Genomic DNA, 19,890 nt, shown 5'->3' with positions numbered 1-19,890 from the left:
CTAAAATGAAGCAGTGTCATTAGGTGGGTTTGGTGTCACAGCAGAAGCAGCAGCAGCAGCTCTCAGTGAGGAGTCCAAACACGGGCCCTTGTCCCCACTTCACCTGCAGCATCTGGTGCAGAACACGAGCCCTGTCCTATAGAAAACCCACACCTCCCTCCTCATTTCTGTCATTAGGAATTTCTGCTGGAATCCGTTCCCACCCCCTGAGCTGAGTCTTACCTGGGGAAAAAGAGGCCTCTCTTCCTTAACCTTCTTCACACAGTCAGCTACAAGCCTCTTCATTGCTTTGGGGCAGTTCTTATATAGCTTACTGAGGTCTGGGGAGGCATATCCTCGGCCCACCATGAAGATGATCTAAGAGGAAGGAAACCGTTGAGGGACTGGGTGGAGGCACAACAGAGACAGCAACTTCTGAACCTCCTGCTCACACTGGCAGGAGGCCCAGGGCTTTCCACAGCTGAATCTGGATCTGCAGCAGCCAGCAACAGTGCACGTACCTGGTCGCGGTTATTGATGTGGGAGTAAGGAAGCTCCCCTGTCATGAGCTCATAGAGCACAATGCCGTAGGAGTAGACATCAGACTGGAAGCTGAATGGGTTATTATCCTGCATTCGGATCACCTCGGGGGCCTACAGGGACAAAATGCATTCATTCATCACCATGTGGGCCCCACAGACATCCAGGTGCCAGGCTGTCCCTTCCCCTGGATATAAGACAGTCCTTTCCTCAGTTCTGCACCTCTTCCCCACTCGGGCTCACACAAGCTCGGGAAGCCTAGTCTCTGGTACCCAGCACCGATGCCTCAGTATGGTTCTGATCGCTAGCTTCCAGAAAACCCAAATTTGCCTCAGGCTGTCTGACGTCACCGAAGGCCTCACTGAGGTATCTGGACTTCCAGGAAAATGTCGAGAAATGTAAGTTTACACACAGACCTCCGGGGTACCCCTTCCACCTGCACTCTGCTAGGGGGAGCCTCGCCTCCTCACCATCCACAGGACAGAGCCAGTGGGTTGTTCGACCTGCTGAGAACCGCTCCAGCGCGACTTTACTGTTGCCAAACCAAAATCTCCAATTTTCACCGTCAGGCCTTCATGGAGAAATATATCTCAATGCTTGTTAAGGACTCTGGTTTCAAAAGAACGGTCAAGTTAATTTTAAACCACTTCCCAAAGGTCTGAAGAGCAGACCATCTCTCTGCTCTGCGCCCCGCCCCGCCCCTCACCTCTGACTGCCCCAGCCTCCTTTGCACTGATTAGCTTGGATTTCTACAGTTTTAAAAAGTGCTTCCAAACTGCCTTTCTTCCATGAGGCATGTAGCAGTTGCTCAGGGCGGCAGATTATTTGGCTCCAGCCAAAAATCAGGCTATTTCCCCCTGCTGCTTCTCCCCATTTACACATCTAGGTGCCAGGTCCCTGGCCTTCTGACCTTCCCATGTAACAAGGGAATCTTAAACCCGAAGATTTCTCCGAGAACAGGCTGCCATCTGCAGCTTCTTACCAGAAGCCAAGTGTGATGGCTTACATTGGTTTCTGCCTGCTGTGTGCCCTCAAATGACAAACGTGTGAATAACAATTCAGCATTCACTAAGCACTGAATGCTGTCCAAAGAAATCTCTCACTAGAATAGGTACCACTTGGTGACTTTACATCAGGACCAAACTCCCCTCACTTCTGGGTAAAGAGGTCAGGCACAAGGTAACTTGTGATCTACCAATGCCCAGTAATACATACCACCATCAAATCTGTGGTGTCTGCTTTCATGGCATAACATATCACTCCCAAAAACCCACCGTTAAAAGGTATCTCATAGGGGCGCTTGGGTGGCTCAGTCAGTTAAACGTCTGACTTTGGCTCAGGTCATGATCTCACGGTTCGTGAGCTCGAGTCCCATGTCAGGCTCTGTGCTGACAGCTCAGAGCCTGGAGCCTGCTTCCAATCCTGGGTCTCCCTCTCTCTCTGCCCCTTCCCCGCTTGTGTTCTCTTTCAGTCTCTCAAAAATGAATGTTAAAAAAAAAGTATCTCATGCCTCAGACATGTGGCCCAAATAGGCCATGTCCCATAATCCAACTCAACACAACTGTAGTGCCTCGCACTGGCCAAGAAGCAGAGCAAGGCTGTAACGCTACACACTCCTCTCCAAGACACAGGCTGCAGCTGGGAGGCAGATGTATAAAGGTTACGTTTCCTGCCCCACAGCATGAAAACTCTCCAGTCTTTATTCCCCTTCTATAAAAACATACTAAGTCTCAGAAAGAGGAAGGGCTGGTTCCAACAGTGAGTGACCTAGTGAGTGCTTTGACAATCTTGCAACATCTGGCCTTCAGCTCCCTTCTGACCAGACACACATGGTCCACACGCTAGAGATGAACATGACAGACAAAAGCCCCATTCCTCCAAGCTAAATTTAGTAACAAACAGCATAATAAAACTTGCAAGCATAACTCAAACACCTATCTCCTGTGGAAAACTTTCCAAAATCACTTTTACTGAGATAAGCTTTAAAAAGTTTCTCTTCGGTTTTTCTAAATTTAGAAATGAAATAACCATCAAAGGATACTGTTGGATTTCATGTCTCTGTGGATGATATTCTTTGCATGCAAATAGCTGTGAAGGGAAAAAATCTATTAAAACCAGTTATCTAAGAGACATGGGTAGAAAGCAGCTTCACATGACAGCTAGGAAGGAAGCCACCTGGCCGCCTGATGCCCAACGAGGGCTACATGCAGGAACTGGTGGTGTGCGGATGCAGGCCAGGCCACATTGCGTGTTACCCGGAGGTGAGGTCATAGCACAAATGGGACGACTCTTTAAGCATCAGTTCTACTCAAAAAGTAATTCTGACAACCTGAATGTCCATCAACTAATGAATGCATAAATGAAACATGGCCCACCCGTACAAACGCAGTCTTATTCGGCTACAGAAAGAATAAAGTGATACGTGCTACAATGTGGATGAACCCCTCAAAACTGTTAGGCTAAGTCGAGTCAGACACAAAAGACCTCATTTTCTATCTTGACAATTGTTCTAAAATTACACATTCAGTCTACACAACTCTGAATGTACTAAAAAACCAGAGTTGTACACATTTAAAGGGTGAATTTTATAATCTGTGGATTATATCTATAATTTTTTTCTAAAAGGTAATTCTATTTCTTAATTCTGTATGGATTTTAAAAAGCAGAACACGAGATTTTACATGGCACCTGCAAGCGCCGCTTTAGCTTACGCCTCCAGACATGTAGTGCTATGAGTTCTCACTCTCCCACTAAGGGATAAATTAGAGGAAAAGTGTGACACACACACACACACACAAACCACACGACCCCTTTGACAGAGAGATGTGTTCAAGCAGAGATTCAAACAGGTAGTGTTTCATGGAGGCACAAGGGAGGACTTTTCAGCCTTCCCTAAAAGGAAAATAAATTATCCAAAAACATCCGCTCAGACCCTCGTGTGCAACAAGTGCGCTGCGCATGGGCCACACCTGAGACCGCACACTTGTAGAGGGCAGTGCACGGCTGTCTGGGCAGAAGGTACTGAGCCCACACTACTGAGCTCTTGGGGGTCTGGGTGAATTCTCAGGGAAGTGGTTTCAACCTGAATCTGAGCCTCTAGGGGAGCAGCCTCAGCTCAGACGAAGAACCTGGAGCTCTCATTCCTTCATCCCACACCAGAGGCTGACTTTCAGCTATGCAACATCACAGAAATCACGTAGGAGACTTGGCTTTTTGCTAACCCAGGTTCCGATTCAGGGCAGGTTGATACCTGGACCCCCGACTTTCTAGTCGACAAGCCATCTACTCACTCCATTCCCTGAGCAGTCTGGCGGGCGATGTCAATCAACTGGAACATCTGGAACTTAGTCTCCTGGACATGCAGGTGTTTGTAGAGGCTGCTGCCCTCGCACCACTGGGTCACAATTGCCAGGTTGTCCTTTGTCATGTAGCCCATGAAGAGCAGGATGTTCACGTGCCGTGTTTTGCTGGAGGAGGGAGGAGAAAAAAGTCTCTGAATTCTCTGACTCTTCTGTTGCTGCGGAACAGAGAGATGTACTCTGCTTTCCCACCGACACGGGATCCTGAGTGTCCTCAATGCCACCATGCTTACAATCTGGGTGGTTGGCAAAGCACACACAAGCCTGCTGATAACTGAGTTGGGGTTGTGACAAAGGACCCCTCAGTGCTAGCCTTCAGAGAGAGGACATTCTCATTGTACATGATTCCTCCCACAGGGGGTCACAAGGAACCCTCGTCTGGGGAATCCATCATTATTCACCTTATTCCTATAGGTCTAAACAATGACTCAAAGGTTTTGAAGTCCAAAAGAAAGCAAATTGGCTATAAAGAGTTCTTGGAAATAAACGTGAAAACAGAACCTATTTCTCACTATCTCAAACCAGAACCCAGACAAGAACCTGGGCTACTGTGTGTGGTGTGCCCAGAGACCTGAAGCAGTAGAGGGGGGTATGCTCATCAAAGAGGGCTCTTCTAAAGGTCTGACAACCCCGTAAGCTGGATGGAAACCTCCCATGCATTCCCTTTCACTTGTAAGGAAGGAGTTTCCACCGCAAGACTCTGCAGTGAACACTCACTAACCACCAGTCCTGGCCATAGGCCCTCAGAGACAGGTCCGTGCCATGCTGCCCGCTTATCTGCAGTTGACACACCACCACCCACACCCGTCCCCTGCGGCTCCAGAGAGGCCGGAAAGGCTAGCTTTCTACTCACCGTAGGACAGCCACCTCATTCCTGAAGGCCTGGAACTGCTCTGGCGTGGGGTCGACAACTTTTAGAATTTTCACTGCAACATCTCCTGCAAATTATAGTCAGTACGATCAGCTGAATGAGCTTACTTTGTTATTTTTCACATACCCTAGTCCTGAGAAAGAGTGAATCACTTATTCAGATATCATGTGCCTACACAAGTGGAATAGGCAAATTTCCAAATTATTCAAGTACTTGAAAAAAGTTAAGTATATTATACTACTATCCTTTAAATACCACCACACACGCCTTGAATATGGGTTTGGTTTAAACTCTTCCTATCAAGCCTGGCATCCCCAGTGTGACTGGGGAATAGGTGAAAACCTGGGCCTGTGAGGGCCGCACTGGCAGGTGAACTGGAATGGCCGGCAGATACAGGAGTTTTGGGGCCAGAAGGCTGGTGCCAGCAAACAGGCCATTTGGCAAGCAGTTGATGCCAAACTCAGCAGCCACATTCTAATGAGACCCGAGATGGTCCCTTGTACACAAAGATACATATCGAAATTAAGCTTCTTTGCCTTTAATACCATGAAGAAGCAATCCTAATGATTAATATCGATTGCTTACTACGCCCTTGCGCCACATGTGCCTTCACAGGCATTGTCACCTTTAATCCTCATAGTTGCCCTGTGATGTAAATACTGTTATCCTCATTTTACAGGGAACAGAGAAGCGTAGTCAACTCTCCAACGTCATTTAACCAAAACACAAAAGTGCTGGAGCCAGGATTAGAATGCCCGTCTGACTCCAATGGCTGCCCTTCTAACTTCCATACTGACAACAGACTGTCAATCACTATGAGTCTCTTTACTTTAGAAACATCCAGAGATTAACTCTACTTTATATGTGCTACTGATTTAGAAGGCACTTTCAGAAATGTTTCTACACTATAACGGTCATTTTAATAAATTACATGAAGCCCTATTAGGACCTCAGATTTTCTTGGCAAATTTTCTTGGGTAGCTCTTTCTGCCCACGCGTCCTGTCCCTGTGCTTTAATAAAGTCACCTTAAAAACAAACAAAACCATAGCCTTCTGGTGATCAAATAAAGGAGCTGGTTGATGGCACCTTGGAGGTAACAGAATTCCTCCACTTATCAAGCATGCCCCCTTGGCAGCACCCCTGTGCAGCCTCTGTGGGAGCATTCCTCACTTCACTGGAGTACCAACTGGTAAGGACATGGGTTTTAAAAAAATTTTATCTTTTTTTTTTTTAATTTGAAAGAGGGTACACATGCGAGCAAGCGGGAAGGGGGTGGGGGTGAGGGAGGCTCAATCCCACAACCCTGGGATCATGACATGAGCCAAAATCAAGACTCAGACACTCAACCAACTGAGCCACCCAGGCGCCCCAAAGAGACGGTTCTTATGGCAGGTCCCGAACTGTTGTCCTGTCGTCATCTCTGGTTTTATCATCCAAAGCTAAAGTCCCCACCTAACAGTAGGGGCTCATCCACTTCACTGGCACATGTATTTCCCGAGGACCCAGGGCTGCCTCTTGGGAGATGCATTCTGCAGTCACAGCTGCCTTCTCTCCAGGAAGATGGAGCTGGTAAACCATGCAGCTCCATTTAAGCTCCTTATGACTGAGGAGGAGAATAAGAGTCTCCTGCAGAACTGCTCATTCTGGAGCAGTCTGAGCCAAGATAAGAATGCTGGGCGTGAGGGACAAAGACAAAATCTGTTTGCAGAGAGGATGGAGAAAGGTTTCCTGAAACAAATGGGATATATGCCAAGGGAAGGATTTTACTAAGTGGGACAGGCTCTTCCAAACTACATAGGTCAGGAACAAAGGTAAGGTAAGGTAAGGGGGAAGAAGGAAACAGGAGCTGTGCTTGGTGAACTCTGATGTGTGACCTGGGCCCCTGCAGTCTACGACAGAGGCCAGGGAGGAAGGAGTCCTGGCCCAAGAGCCCTGTATCTGCAGACAAAATACAGGGACAGCAGTGACAGTGGGGACAGAAAGGAAGGGGTGAAGGCAAGAAACTCCAGGAAGGTGGGCTGATCTGACGTGGCAGTCAACTGAGTGGTGGGGCCAGGAGATGACATTGCTGTTGGCCCAGGCACTGGACAAGGCTTGAGAGGGATAGGCCGGGGTGGGTGGAGGAAGGCTTGGGGAGATGCTGGATGGGCCCTCAGGACGGTTTGTTCCTTGGGACCTTACTAGTTCACAAGTCTAGTTTTACAAGACCTTCCCTTTTTTATAGCTCTCCAAGGGGCATGTTCCAGTTGTCACTGAACTCACCTTTCGTATCACCCATTTTGGACCTGATCATAATGTAACCTCAGAGCTCGGAAGATTCACCAGCAGTCAAAGCCCGCTGAGAGTGACTCATTCTGACCTTGCAGTCAGCTGAATGTCCTCCACCTCCAGCCTCTACTTTTTGGCCCAGTGAGCAGACTTCTTATCCCTGTTCAGAGTTCATAGTCTCTTTGTTCCATCACCACAGCCAGTTCAAATCCTCTCCTCTTTCCAAATCCTATTACCCAAATCAGCACTACAATTCCATGTAAGTCATCCACTATACCCGCGCCTTCATGCAAGTCACGGGTTGGAAGACTGAACAGGGCTGAACCAAAGTCAAAACCCTACGATGCCTGAAAGGACCCATCTGCCTTCCAGCTCGTGGTTAGCAGTTAAGATAACAAGAGTATATATGCAATTTCTTACTGAAACCCAGAGACTATATACTACAGCATTCCCTCACTTTCACACAAATACTCCTATCGTTGCCATGACAGGGATTCAGTCTGCTAGGAGCAATGGGCAAACATTATAGGAAAATGGATTTCAACTTTTATAAAGAATTGTTTTCTACTAGTAGGACTGCCTTGAACTGGAACAAGTTCTCCAGTAACCAGCTCCCTCACCAGCATTCTGAATTTCAGGCTAAGACTGGCCAAGTCTCCTGAAGGTCTTGCACAATCTGAGACCCTATATTCACCCAAAAATGATATCTAAAGTCTTTACGGGGCCCTACCACTCCCCATCCCTGGACTGCACTCCTATCAGCCTCCCTGAGTTCCTCAAACAGGTCAGGTGAATGGCCCAATTCACAGCCCCCCTTGCTGCTTCCCCAGGTTATCTGCCCACTCTCAAGCATCATGCAAATGCTACTTCTTCAGCAGAGTCCTTCCCTACTAACCCACCAAAACCTGTGCACAGGGACTGCCACTCCCTACCTGCCTTTCCTCCCTTTTTCCTCGTTAGCAATTATAACATACTATATACTTTGGTTGGTTATTGTCCCCACCAGAATAGAAACTCCATAAGAGAAAGAATTTTCATCTGTTTTGTTCACTGCTTCACTTGTAGCAGCTAAAAGAATGCTTGGTATTAGAAGAATATATTCAGGAAACACCGATAAAGAAATGAATGAATTCTAAGATGCAACTGTCAGCAAGGCATGTTATGAACTGACAAGCTGTCTCAAGCTCTGGAGTAGAAGTAGGGACAGCCTCTGGCACAGAATACTAGCTGCTGAATGACCCAGCTGCTCCCAGCACAGGTCAAGAATCCACTGCTGGCAGGGAAGCGGAGACTCAGTACCCAGCCTGAAGCCTCCAGGTGTGCACAATTAGGTCTGGGCCCAAAACAAAGGCTGCTCTCCAACTTGCCCTGACAGTCTCAGGACCAAGTATACCATTCAAGTCCACCTCTCCAGCACTCCATGCAACAGACATTTAGTAGTACTGCTTATTACTAATCTCTTCTTTTGAACACGTTTCTAAGAGGAGTATAAAAAATTGTATGTACTGGGGCACCCGGGTGACTCTGTGGGTTAAAAGCATCTGACTCCTGATTTCAGCTCAGGTCATGACCTCGCAGTTCATGGGGTTGAGCCCTGTGTTGGGCTCTGCGCTGGCAGCGTGGAGCCTGCTTGGGATTCTTTCTCTCCCTCTCTCTCTGCGCCCCCCTCTCCCCCCAGCCCCGCTCAAGCTCTTTCTCTGTCTCTCAAAATAAATAAGTATCACACAAAAAAACTTTTTTTAATATATAGTATTAACCTTTCTGGAATTATCCACATACCCTTATAGCTGGCAATCTTAGCACATATAAAGAATGGTATTTATTTCCTTTAGCACGTAATATAAATGACGAAGGTAAACAGCCAAGGAACATTTTATGGAGGGTAGTCCAAAACAACTACACCAAGTAGGTATTTTTTTTTTTTTTTACTTTTTCAAAGTTTACTTACTTATTTGAGATAGAGTGTGAGCTTGAGCCAGGAAGGGTAGAGACAGGGAGAGAGAAAGAATCCCAAGTAGACCCCACATTGCCAGCACAGAGCCCAACGTGTGGTTCAAACTCACCGTGAGATCATGACCGGAATCAAAATCCTGAGTCAGATGCTTATTTTTCATGACACTAAAACTTCTTACTTTCCCTTAATAGTAAAGTCAGAGAGAGGTAAAGGTAGTACAAATGAGTTAAGACACATTCCTGTTGGTTATCATGTTTTTAATAAGGTGTTGGTATCTCGTTTAGCTACCACTGAAGAAGAAAACTATTATCAGTTGGTAAATCTGGAATGTTTTGACCTTTTTAAATGTCTGTTTCTTGTTTTAACTATTTAGGGTTGTCTAAAACCTAATATATACATCCCTGCTTTCTAGAACACAATGGAATGAACACCACTCTGTTCTTCTGATTCAAAATTATCCTCAGCGTTAGGATGGGATGGGCACCCATACATGGATTCCACCAGGCTGGTAGCCTCACACTAAGCAGCCCAAGCCTGAGAGGGTTTGCTGCCTTCTCGTCATGCCATCAGTGACTATCCCGGCTGCCATCAGTCCTGCTGTCTGCATCCCCTTCAATGGGTTGTTTATGATGTGCAAAGGCTGGCAAATCAGATCCCAAATTTACGCTGTGTGTGTGCACCCAAGGGTGCACTTACTTAACACAAAGTAAGTGAGCTTTAGTTCATGGATCTGAGGTCTCCATCTTGGCTGCTCTGAGATCCTCTACTTTCACAGCTGCTAGGCAGAATAAAAACTTTTAAAAATCATCACCACTGTAATTCCTAAGAAACTGATTAAACATTATAAAACAGATACCAGGAAAGCAGCAGCAGCAGCCACAGCCACACCAGCAACAACCACACACACACACACACACACACACACACACACAAAGTATAGTACAAACAATCCAGAAATTATGATTTCCCTGACCCTCTCATTTTATTTCTTCATTCACAGACGATGGCTTTGTTTCCTGGGGGGCTGACACAAAAAGTCCACTGCTCCTTATTCCTATGACTTTTGAAACACTTATCTTAGAAAAAACTAGAGCCTTAAAAGTATTAGACATGTTATCTGCATTCTAATGGAAGTAACACTGTATCAAATAACATCTCCTTACCATAGTCCAAAAGCTCACAGAATCTAAAGAAAACACAAGCTCATAGGCAGTACTGTGCCGAATGTAAGTAATGCTTTGAAAAATTATGAATCCCCCCCACAAAGTGCTCGACAAGAGGAAACTTAAATTTGAGCACTCCTTAACTACATTTATTGGCTTTCAGCTGATGCTTTAAAATGTATAAAAATGATTTACTGCTAATGGAAGCATTAAAAGCAATATTCACTGCTCCATCTCCTACAATTACCAGCAGCTATGTGTCAGATACAAGAACTAAGCATTGTATCCCACAAAACTGTTCTTCATCCATAGGACTATACCACCAAAATAAAAGCTTTTGTGCAGCAAAGGAAACTATCAACAAAACAAAAAGAAAACCTACCGAATGGGAGAAGGTATTCACAAATGCAGTAAGGGGTTAATATCCAAAATATATGAAGAACTCACACAACTCAACACCAAAAGGGCAATCTGATTTAAAAACGGACAGAGGATCAGGGGCGCCTGGGTGGCTCAGTCGGTTAAGCGTCCAACTTCGGTTCAGGTCACGATCTCATGGTTCATGGGTTCGAGTCCCACGTCGGGCTCTGTGCCTGCTTCAGATTTTCTCTCTCTCTCTCTCTGCCCCTCTCCTGTTCACACTCTCACTTTCTCTCAAAAATAAACATTAAAATTTTTTTTTTTTAAATGGACAGAGGATCTGAATAGACTTTTCTCCAAAGAAGTTATATAACAGGCTAACAAGTACATGAAAAGGTGCTCAATATCACTAGTTATCAGGGAGATGCAGATCAAAACCACAAATGGGGTATCACCTCACACCTGTCAGAATGGCTAGTATCAAAAAGACAAATAACAAGTGTTGGCGAGGATGTGGAATCAAAGGAGCCCTCGTGCACAGTTTATAGGAATGTAAATTGTGCAGCCACTATGAAAAACAGTAAGAAGGTTCCTCAAAAATTTAAAAATAGGGGGCGCCTGGGTGGCTCAGTCAGTTAAACGTCCAACTCTTGATTTCAGCTGAGGTCATGATCTCACATTCATGAGTTCAAGCCACACATCAGGCTCTGCACTGAGTGCAGAACCCTGCTTGGGATTCTCTTTCTCCCTCTCTCTGCCCCTCCCCTACCTGCATGCACATTTTCTCTTTCTCTCTCTCAAAATAAGTACATAAACTAAAAATTAAAAATAGAACTACCATAAGATCCAGTAATTATACTCCTAGGTATTTACCCAAAGAAGATAAAAACGCTAACTTGAAAAGATACCTGCACTCCCATGTTTACAGAAGCCATTATTTACAATAGCCAAGGAATGGAAGCCGCTTAAGTGTCCATTAATAGATAAATAAAGATGTGGTATATTTACACAGTGGAACATTACATAGCCATTAAAAAAAAAAAAAAAAACAACCTTAGATCTGGCCATTTACAACAACATGGATGTAGGACCTACAGGGCATGATGCTAAGTGAAGTCAAGTCAGAGAAAGACAAATACCATATGATCTCTCTTATGTGTGGAATCTAAAAAGTAAAAGTTTACAAAGAACAAAAAAGCAGAAGTAGATTCATAAATACAGAGAACTGGTGGTTGCCAGAGGGAGGAGGGTGGGGGCATGGGAAAAATAGGTGAAGGGGATTAAGTACAAACTTCCAGTTGTAAGTAAGTCTCAGATAAAAAGTACAGCATTGGGAATATGGTCAATAATGTCCTAATAATACTGCATGGTGACAGATGGTAACTATATTTAGTGTTGTGAGCATCATATACAGAATTTTCAAATTAGTAAGTTGTACACTTGAAACTAATATACCATTGTATGTCAACTATATTTCAATAATAAAAGACTTCAAATTTTCTTCTTTTCTGAAGGAATCGCCAAGATATTTATGACACCTATTTGGGAAATATTCCACAACAGCATAAATTTCTCTGGGACCCAGGAGGCATGCCAGTAGTACATTAGATACAATTTTCAAAGGAAAAGGAATCAAATATTCAGTCCTGTGCCAGTTGCCTTAAAGAATGAGAAATTTATTGGGGCGCCTGGGTGGCTCAGTCGGTCAAGCGTCCAACTTTGGCTCAGGTCGTGATCTTAGTCTGTGGGTTTGAGTCCCGCGATGGACTCTGCTGACAGCTTGGAGCCTGAAGCCTGCTTTGGATTCTGTGTCTCCCTTTCTCCCCCCTCCCCAATATGCACTCTGTCTTGCTCTCAAAAATAAATATGCTTAAAAAAAAAACAATGAGAAATTTATCAGATGATTATAGTTACAAATGGCAAACCCATATACTAATTAACATAAGGTACTCAAACGATGGAGGGATCTCAATTTTCAACACCTTGAATTTTAATGCTCCATTCATGTGATGGTCTTAATTTCTCTCAATCTCTGCCCCTTTATATATAAAAATAAATATGATACCATCCAAACTGGAAACATAAGTACCTAGTCATTTTAGGGGTTTGTTTTGTTGTTACTGTCTGCTTCATTAAAATTTGAATTTAGAAGGATGCCTTTTTGGGAAGAAGTAGCATTCTCAAGAAAGTATTCCCTATACTTGCAGACATCCTAAAGCCAGAGGCATTAAAACTCTGAGGGAGAAATGTTAAGTATGTTGCCAAAATACACAAGCTACAGATATTAAAACAGTACATTTCTTCCAAGTGACAAAGAGTCTCCATTATAATAAGAACACTACACTAACACTCTACATAGATTTAAGAATGAAGTCTGTGCATTCTCTCTTTGATGGGGATTCCCAAAAACCAACCGAAGGCAGAGCACAAAGAACCTGTTTCAGGAGGCTCCTGGCTTTCCTGGGCTCGGCTGCTTGACCATGGGCATGTTATCTGTCCTCTTGGGACCTCACAGTTTTCTGTGGGCAAATCTCTAACATTCTTTCCAGCTTTACATTTCTAGAATCCATGCTCCCCTCAGAGCAGCAGGCTCTTAACCCATTTAAGAATTTCAAAGCATGTCCCCTGTGTAGTATGTGTTTAATCAGTTCCTGACATTTGACTATCATGCTCAACTCTTATTCATCAATTTCTAATTATCCTGGAAACCATATCATACCAATTATAGCATCACTGAATAGAAAAAGAATGCTATGAAATGTCACTGAGATATTAAGTTCAATCTTCAGATGTAATCAAGTTCCCTGGACTGCCACTGTAATCCACACAGCACAATGAATTTTATCTCCTTCTTGGCCCTCTCTGGACTGAAACTTGACTTCAACCTAGGCCTTGCAACAAAGGGAGGGTCCCAAACTTACCATGCCACTTGCCCTTATACACCGTTCCAAATGAGCCTGATCCAATCCGAGTGGAAAGCATCACTTCGCTGGCTTCTATTTCCCAGTAATAGCTTGAATCTCTCTGTCCACGAGGCCTCTGAAACCAGCAGTGATCATTAACACACTCCATAGAATGGTAAAGCTCTGTCTGATGAGGGTGTCAAAGAAAAGATCAACCCAACCGACCCATTCCCCTATCTTTTAAAGATAGACATTAACTGTAATTCCAATTTCGATATTTTGAGAAAAATGCCATTTTAGTTGTGCCCTCCCTTACAAGTCAACAAATTTTCCAACGCAAGCATACCAAAAATGGCACTGACATTTATAACATCCTTAATTAAATGTTTTATTACAGTTCCCCTCTCCCCACCAAATTAAAAGTATTCTCATTTTAAAAATATTCTCACTTCTGACTAGGTTTTTCTTAGTAAACCCTAACATACGATGCAGGAGGTACTGTAAGCCATACTCACGATTTTGTTTTTCTCCTGGGTCCCGGATCCTGGTGCCCTCTCTCTGTGTGCTGGCACAGGGGTTTTGGGCTGTGACCAGCCCGTTGGGCTCAGATTGTTAGGGCTGCTGGACAAGGCTGAAGGTGAGGCTTAATAGACAAGACAAACAGAATCCACACATGGATAAGCCAACAGAAGATACACAGCATAAAGAGAAAAAGCCCATTATTATTTGCTACATAACTTTGGACAAGTACCTGATTCACTGTGGCTTCGAATTGCATCCTGAAACAGAAAAGGAAAGCTGGTCAATTTCTGCCCCACAAAAGATGCTCTCAGGGGGAAATAAAAGGGGGGAGGAGAATTTGCAGAAACAAAGTAGATTATAAAACCTCTAAAATACAAAAGGTCTAATTACATACTCTAACTTGCCTGTGATTAAATTTACCAATGTCAATGGCCAATTATCTCCAAGATTATCATCAATTAGAACTGGTATTAGCTTTTCATATACCACATTCTTTTGGAATGGAAATCACTTTTTCTCAGAAGAAAGCAACACACATATATAGCAAAGTGATTCTCATTAAGGAATACTAGCAAAGTTACTATCAACTGAAATCTTTCCAGTAACTGAGCATCTTGCTCCACTGAGGCTCAAAACAACAACAACAACAACAACAACAACAACAACAACAAACAAAAACAAAACTTGGGGATTAGGTAGCAAGCTCACTCATACTCCTCTAGGAGTTGGGGGCACACTGACCAGAGTTGGGTTTGGTAAGGGTAAGCACCACAACTACAGAACTTAATCCAAGCCTAAAATCATGAAACGCTGAAAGGACCATAAATCCCCCAGTCCAAAATCTACATTTTACATACAAGAAAACACCTACAAATAAAAAAAGAGACTTGGCCAGGATCACACAGCCAGTAGGTGGCAGAAATAGAACCAGAAACCATCACCCATGAATCTTAGCCCTGAGCTCATTCACCACAAAATGCTCCTGAAACCTTATAGGTAAGCTCTGAAATTAGTTACATTCTACTCAGGTGAGAAGTCAAAAAGCTACCTTTAGAACTTATCAGAAACTGGGTAGAACAGTTTAAACCACAAGGGCTTCCATAAGACCTAAATATTCATTTTATAAACTCTCACTTTGAATATGTAATTATTACATAAAACCACTAGGCCTCCATATCCTCAAAAAGGAGATTTTTCTGGGAAACCTACTATTTTATGTAACCACAATAAAGACAAGATACCTTTTTCACACAACTATTAATGGAATGTTTCCACTCCATAACATTTTTACAAGACAAGAAGTATCCTAGGGGTGCCTGGGTGGCTCAGTCGGTTGAGCACTGATGTTGACCCTGGTCATGATCTCGTAGCTCACGGGTTCGAGCCCTGCGTCAGGCTCTGTGCTGACAGCTCAGAGCCTGGAGCCCGCTTCAGATTCTGTGTCTCTCTCTCTCTGCCCCTGCCCCTCTCACACACGCTCTCTCTCAAAATAAATAAATATTAAAATAAACATTTAAAAAATGTTAAAAAGATAAAAAGTATCCTAAACCAAGCTGTCCCTCCCCCTACCTTTGGCCGCCCCACCCAAGCAATAAAGCCTGGTTCTGGGGTCCCCAAACCTGGCCAATCTTCAGAATCACCTGGAGAGGTGTTTGAGAATACAGATGTCTCCTCCCCCCCAACTAGGACTGATTAAGCATTTCTGGGAGGGAAGGTTGGAAGTCCAGGAATCTCTGTTTTTAAGTAGACTGGATAACTGCCAGTTGGCAAAACACCGGCCAAAAATAACGAGAATTTCAACAGAATATTCAGCGGCTATAGCTTTATTATCCAACTGACCTCTTTGTTTTTAGTCAAACCATGGCACAATGTATTTTTGCTGACCAAAATTATATACCCATGCACTAGGATTTTTTTCCTTAATGTCAGCAATTTTCTTCCTGTATCCATTATATACCTCATATTATACTGTGTGCTAATTTCTATAGTTGGATTTATCCTAGAAGGAACCTTTCAAATATCTTGGAATCTAAATATTAAAGAGAACTACAAGTGGTTTAAACAAAGAATGTGTACTTTAAAAAAGCTGAATCATGCAATAAAAAGGAATCAAAACTTGCTCTGCCTCTGAAGTATGAAGAGAATTAACATAGTGCCAGTTATTTTATAATAAAAATTCAAGAATTTTCACTTTTAATGTCCCAAGTATTACAGTATTTACGGAGAAACAAATCATGTAACAGAAGTCACTAGGATATTATTTATTATCAGGGCTAACCATGATAAAAGAGAAAACAAAATTCATAGCTAGCATGCACATGACCTCCTCACAATAATCTTGTGATATTCAAAATGCCCCCCAAATGGCCAGTTCAGACTCCACATTCAGAAACCAACATTTTTGTTGAGTCCCTGCCACCTCTGATGGGAGGACAAGCATATGGAAAGTGATTCAAGGTCTGAGTGAGATAAAGTTGTACCTCACGTGGCAGGTGTCCCTGAGGTTTTCCAAGGAACAATTCATAATGCAGAGAGAACACAGTTGTCTCTGATGAACTTTTAACAAAAGATTTTCAGGGCATATCAACCAAACCGACACATCTGGTTTCTAAACGAGGTATAAATACAACAGTGATGCTCTGAGCACCAACTAAATAAATCTAGCATTAGCTTTGGTCAAAATTTTTTTTTTTTAACTTTATTACTTTTGGCCTCAAAATCTCGCTTGAGAAACTTATTTCACCTGTCAGCAATCCCACATACAGTATTTTTTTTTTTTTTAACTCCTCTATACTCTATTGTCAAAAAATAAAGCAGGAAATCAAGTCTGGCAAGAAATATAAAATTTAACTTAGTGATTCTTTCATTTCTGATAGGCTACTGTCTGACAGTCTTAGCAATCCTGTTAATTTACAAGAAAGCAAAGGCATGAAGAAGAATACCTACTCTTCCCCTCAAACAAAATCGTCTGGACCACGCCCTGGGAGAAGCATTCAGGCTGTTATTCTAGTCCAAAGCAATGAGAAATAAAGAAGAATAAAGAACAAAGGAAGTATTTTAAGTGTATTCAGTTGTTATTAAAGACGAATTAGAAAGCAAAGCAAATAAATAGAACATACCAAAAAGCCAAGAAAAGAAAAAGCAGTTTGAAAACACTAGGCTTCGGGTACTTTTACATCTCCCTAAATAACCTGCTTGGTAAATCCAATGACTCCACCCTTTTATTTCTAAATAAAATCACTTAAAAGTCTCTCAGAGAGTTTGTAGTTCTCCATCACTATTATTCTCTTTTCCACACAAAAATGAAACTACTCTTTATATTAGCTCATTCACTAGTTCACTGACATCTTATTCAAAGCTAAAATGGAAAGGAGTTCAAATGTTACCATTTCTTTAGGAGATTCTAGTTCTCCACTTGAATGATATACCAACTGGATTATTCAGCCAGTCTAAAGATACAGCGCTTTAAACAATAAATTCAAAAATTCCAAGGTCCTGAGAAAGTGCAGCAACATTCTTTATCAGGTTTGAAACCCCCAAACTCTCTAAACACAACAGTCAACCCCACCCCAATAACAACAGATTGATACTCCTCACCACCCTCAAGGGGCCCTATTACCTCAATCATCCTGCTGTCCACAGGCAGGGTGGTGCTGACCATGTGGACATTAGGTGTGGATGTTGACCTCTGCCTCTGGGAGAGGGAACCTTCAGAGGAAGGGCTGGAAGAGTTGAACGTGAAGGCGTGGGGTGTGGAGTATCTGTGCTGGGAACTAGGCGAGGAAGAAAAAGAAAACTCCATGAATGACACGCAGGCCTCCCCACTGTAAATCTTTCAACTAGTTACTTCGTAAGATGCTCTGGGGCAAATCCTACTTGTACTAAAACCCTGGAAAAAATGTTTCTCTCTTTTAAGAGGCTCCACTTACAATTTTTCTTCTGTCTAGGTGCTTCTGCATGCAAAGTTTTGAAAAGGAAATAATACACATGCTTGGAACTCATATGAAAACAATACATTTTAAGTTGTCTTCTTTTCAATAGATCCCCTCTACAGAATACTCCCAAATTTTTAGACCATCTCTAGGAAATGCCACCAACTACCAACCTAGTTGGAATTTGCCCAGTTTAGAGACTGACTGAGAGAGCTTAAAAGAGAAGTCTTAAATTTAAGACGGTTAGACTATTGAGCATGTCCGCAAAAAGGTCAGCATTTTAGCTACTATGCACCCTCTCCCCACTTAACCAGCTCTAAAAGTCAGTTAATGTGAATTCAGTTTTCAGGATGCCAAAACACAACTGTGAAATTAATCACTGGCCTCTTCCAGTCAAGCCCACTCCCCTATCAACCACAATGGGAACACGCAGCAAGTATAACATTTTCATTATTTGCTCTACAAATTATTTGGAGTTTTGTTCAGATGCAAGTAACACCATGCATGAATTCAAGGAACAGAAGGCTAGTTTTTCTATGAGAAACTGTTCTACTGCCTTGAAAAATTGCCTTCTCAGGAATTCAGTATTTATGCCTTCAAAAGCTTGTCTTCTAGTAATGAAATCTTCAGAAGCAAGTACAATTTCTGATGAAATTTCAAGAAAAATAAGCCATACACAAATGTATATCCAGATATTATTTCAATACAAATTCCTTGTTCTGAGATATGCTGCCTTTAACAATTTCCATGGTAGTTTTAAAAAGATCATTAAATGTTATTCAATTGTATATACATTAAAGTCAGATATTTTGAAAAAGATGTAGACTTTATTTTAGGTTCCAAATTCATGTGTAACACTGAACAAGACATGTGAACTCAACAAAGCTCTAACTTCCAAGCAGGAGAACAGAAAAAAGACAAGTTACATGCAAACTCACAAGCACATTAGAAAGGATATTTATATTAAAAATCTAACTGGACTCTTTTTAAAGATCACAGTCTATTAAATACCATGGTTTCAGCAATGCAAGGCGATAAATAGCATTTCAAAGTTAGGAGTTTTATTTTTATTGGATCACCGTATATAGTTATGGGACTCTTTCCTTGAGGCACAACTTACTACATACTGAGGAAAGCAAAATCTGAAGGTCTTTAAAATGTGATGAGACATTAAGGGATATGCTATGACAGCAGAAGAAAACTGCAGTCTGTGTGTGTCACTTTTCAGAATATAAAAACTACAAGACTACATTTTGCTCTAATACTAGTATTAAGTTCCACAGAAATAGTAAAGCATTTACACAGGGAGAGAAGGGAATGCAAAGGAACTCTGGTCTTTTATATTCAGGCTTTCAGTCCCACCCGCCCCAATGTAATTTTCCAAAGAAAAGCTGTAAGTAAAAAAAAATTACCTAACAGGCATCCGGGAAACAGACTCTCGCATCCGACGCATTGTCAAAGAAGGCAGTGCTGGGACCCCACTATCACCAATAGGAGAATTTGGGAACAATCTAAGTGAAATCAGAGGAAGACTGAGTTTATGTTTTTTTATAATGGCAGTAATTTTACAGTCAAATTACCTTGTCTTGCAACTCTTGCAAACAGACTACTCAAACATTTTCAGGGGCACCTGGGTGGCTCAGTTGGTTAAGTGTCCAACTTCAGCTCAGGTCATGACCTCACAGTTTGTGAGTTCGAGCCCCATGTAGGGCTCTGTGCTGACAGCTCAGAGTCTGGAGGCTGCTTGAGATTCTGTATCTCCTTCTCTCTCTGCCCCTCCCCCACTTGTGCTCTGTCTCGGTCTCTCAAAAATAAATAAATGTAAAAAAAAATTTTTTTAACCACATTTTCTAGTCACATTTTCATCAACCATTTTAGAGTAGAGGGACCATCAATCCAAATGACTGGGCTTGAATGAGTACAGAATATGAACAATATTGACCTGCCAATGAACCTAATAGCTTCTAGTGTACATTTCTGAACTTTTTTTTTTTAAATGAGGGGGGAGAGAGAAAGAGCGAGCACAAGTAGTAGAAGG

General features: G+C 42.7%; 1 protein-coding gene across 4 annotated transcripts in view; it reads right to left on the bottom strand.

The window, feature by feature from the left end:
- The window catches only part of RAF1 (Raf-1 proto-oncogene, serine/threonine kinase), an 82,091-nt gene that overhangs the window by 1,064 nt on the left and 61,137 nt on the right, over positions 1–19,890 (bottom strand). For 2 of the 4 annotated variants that reach the window (XM_027042673.2, XM_027042675.2), the window contains 12 exons: positions 19,265–19,363; positions 17,540–17,693; positions 16,867–16,926; positions 14,150–14,177; positions 13,914–14,041; positions 13,417–13,534; positions 4,732–4,816; positions 3,810–3,986; positions 2,561–2,607; positions 990–1,108; positions 501–632; positions 223–357 (listed from right to left, as the gene is read on the bottom strand). In XM_027042673.2, coding sequence (XP_026898474.1) covers positions 223–357; positions 501–632; positions 990–1,108; positions 2,561–2,607; positions 3,810–3,986; positions 4,732–4,816; positions 13,417–13,534; positions 13,914–14,041; positions 14,150–14,177; positions 16,867–16,926; positions 17,540–17,693; positions 19,265–19,363 — 1,282 coding nt within the window. The remainder of the gene's footprint in view (positions 1–222; positions 358–500; positions 633–989; positions 1,109–2,560; positions 2,608–3,809; positions 3,987–4,731; positions 4,817–13,416; positions 13,535–13,913; positions 14,042–14,149; positions 14,178–16,866; positions 16,927–17,539; positions 17,694–19,264; positions 19,364–19,890) is intronic. The other 2 variants (XM_027042674.2, XM_027042676.2) reach the window with 1 other exon arrangement.

The sequence above is a fragment of the Acinonyx jubatus genome, chromosome A2, assembly GCF_027475565.1.
Source record: "Acinonyx jubatus isolate Ajub_Pintada_27869175 chromosome A2, VMU_Ajub_asm_v1.0, whole genome shotgun sequence".
Classification (NCBI taxonomy): domain Eukaryota; kingdom Metazoa; phylum Chordata; class Mammalia; order Carnivora; family Felidae; genus Acinonyx; species Acinonyx jubatus.
This window is presented reverse-complemented; position numbering and strand designations above follow the sequence as displayed.